Source organism: Osmia bicornis, unplaced genomic scaffold (genome assembly GCF_907164935.1).
Source record: "Osmia bicornis bicornis unplaced genomic scaffold, iOsmBic2.1, whole genome shotgun sequence".
NCBI lineage: Eukaryota > Metazoa > Arthropoda > Insecta > Hymenoptera > Megachilidae > Osmia > Osmia bicornis.
Genome location: NW_025791278.1, coordinates 10,832 through 13,000, shown reverse-complemented (window position 1 = coordinate 13,000; position 2,169 = coordinate 10,832). Strand labels below are relative to the sequence as shown.

The 2,169-nt window shown below is 44.1% G+C and overlaps 1 protein-coding gene across 1 annotated transcript; it reads left to right on the top strand.

Annotated features, from left to right (window-relative positions):
• The first annotated feature begins 575 nt into the window (after nt 1-575).
• LOC123988919 lies at nt 576-1,559 on the top strand. The gene has a single exon (XM_046289678.1). It carries the CDS (start codon nt 576-578, stop codon nt 1,557-1,559), a length of 984 nt encoding a protein of 327 aa, XP_046145634.1.
• The last annotated feature ends 610 nt before the right edge of the window (nt 1,560-2,169 follow it).

Here is a 2,169-nt window from a genome sequence, read left to right as displayed (position 1 = left end):
CGACTACGGATCCCTGGGATTTACCAACGCGATACTCATCCTGGTCGAAACTACTTCGAGTGACGGCTTACATACTTCGTTTTACTTCTAACCTTCGCTTCCGACATACGAATAAAATTAAATTACAACTCACCATTAAGTCACTAATAGCAGTGCCTCCTCTTCAACCCGACGAGATTCACAGAGCAAAATTCCTTTGGTTGAGAAGAATGCAATCCGAGCTATTTCCGGATGAGCTTAGTAGTCTGTCTGCGAAAAAGACTCTTCTAAAATCCAGCAAGTTACTTTCTCTTAACCCTATCCTAGACCAAGACGGGCTTATTAGGGCGAAAGGGCGACTTGCACACTCGCTATTTCCTGAAAACACAAAGAAACCTATTATCCTACGCTCCCATCCACTACTATCATTGATAATAAATCATACGCACGTAATCCATCTGCACGCAGGTTCGCAACTCACTCTTGCCTGTTTGCGACCTGAGTACTGGATCTTGCGAGCACGCACCACGATACGATCCGTTTTACATAGGTGCGTACCATGCGCTCGTCATCGCGCATCCGTTCCGTCTGAGCTCATGGGAGATTTACCGGCATCCAGAGTCACTGCGGTAGAAAGACCATTCATAAATACAGGTGTCGACTACGCAGGCCCGATTCACGTTCGTACTACATCGGGACGAGGACACAAATCGCACAAAGCTTACATTGCAGTTTTTGTTTGTATGGCAACAAAGGCCGTCTATTTAGATCTCGTAAGCGACTATACATCAGCCGCATTCCTAGCAGCTTATACGGGATTTGTGTCCCGACGCGGAATTCCAAAATCCATGTATTCAGACAATGGAACGACTTTTCAAGGAGCAAACAAGGAACTGAGAAAAGCTCACCGAGAATCTCTACGAGATACCAATCTCCATAATAAGCTCGCCGTGGATGGGGTCGCTTGGCACTTTTTACGCCCATCAGCACCTCATTTTGGAGGGTTGTGGGAGGCAGCGGTGAAAAGTGTTAAGCACCATTTACGCCGATCCATCGGTACTCATACACTCTCCTTTGAGGAATTAACCACAGTACTGTGTCGTATCGAAGCCGCATTAAATTCTCGTCCGCTCATCGCCATGTCTGATTGCATCGATGATTATAACGCACTTACACCAGGTCATTTCTTGATTGGATCGGCCTTAACCTCAATTCCGGAACCAAGCGTACTACAATTAAAAGAAAACCGACTGTCACGTTGGCAGTTAATCCAGCGAATAACGGAAACCTTTTGGAAAGCGTGGCATACCGAATACTTACATACTCTTCATCAACGTCCGAAGTGGAGAGTCGCGCAAAATCTCACAAAAATCGGTCAGCTTGTCCTCTTGCGAAATGAATGCACTCCACCAGCACAATGGGAATTAGCACGCATAATAGATTGTCACCCCGGTACCGACGGGATAATTCGCGTCGTAACCATTAAAACAGCGAACTCAACGTACAAGCGACCCATTTCGAAATTACGTTTCTTGCCGATTGACATTAATGTCGAGTCTGACGCCCAACAAAGTTCTTGAATGAGTTCATTCAACGGGGCCCGGCGTGTTCGGTTACACCTTATCGAGAGCGTCGCAAGAGTCGCCGTGACGTCACCGCGCAAACATTAAATTATAGGGCTATGCGCAGCCCCCACCATGCGGTGGTTTCGCGGAGACACGCGTGTCGCTCAACCGTTTAACGACGATTAGACCAAATTGAGATTACGATCGAATATCAGTGCGCAAATTAGTAAAAGTTAATTCTTCCAACCGATTTTATTAAAGTTATTCTGTACATCTTCGTTCGGACAACGTGCCAAAGAACGGAGCACATTGTGACAAATAAAGTTACAATCATTACTTTATTAAAACCATTCCTTTATTAAAAGGATTTCGTTATTTTCACACCGCCTCGAAATCCAGTCCTTCGGATAAGGACGCATCAGCGATCCGACCATCCAATCCAACCCAACATTAGATATGTAATATACATTTAATAACAATATCATTATTACTATATCTACATCAGATGTTATGTAATATACTGATTTATTCCCACAGACCAATGTACATTTAATAACAATATCATTATTACCATATCTTCTTTAGATATAATGTAATATACTGATACGTTCCCACAGGTCAATGC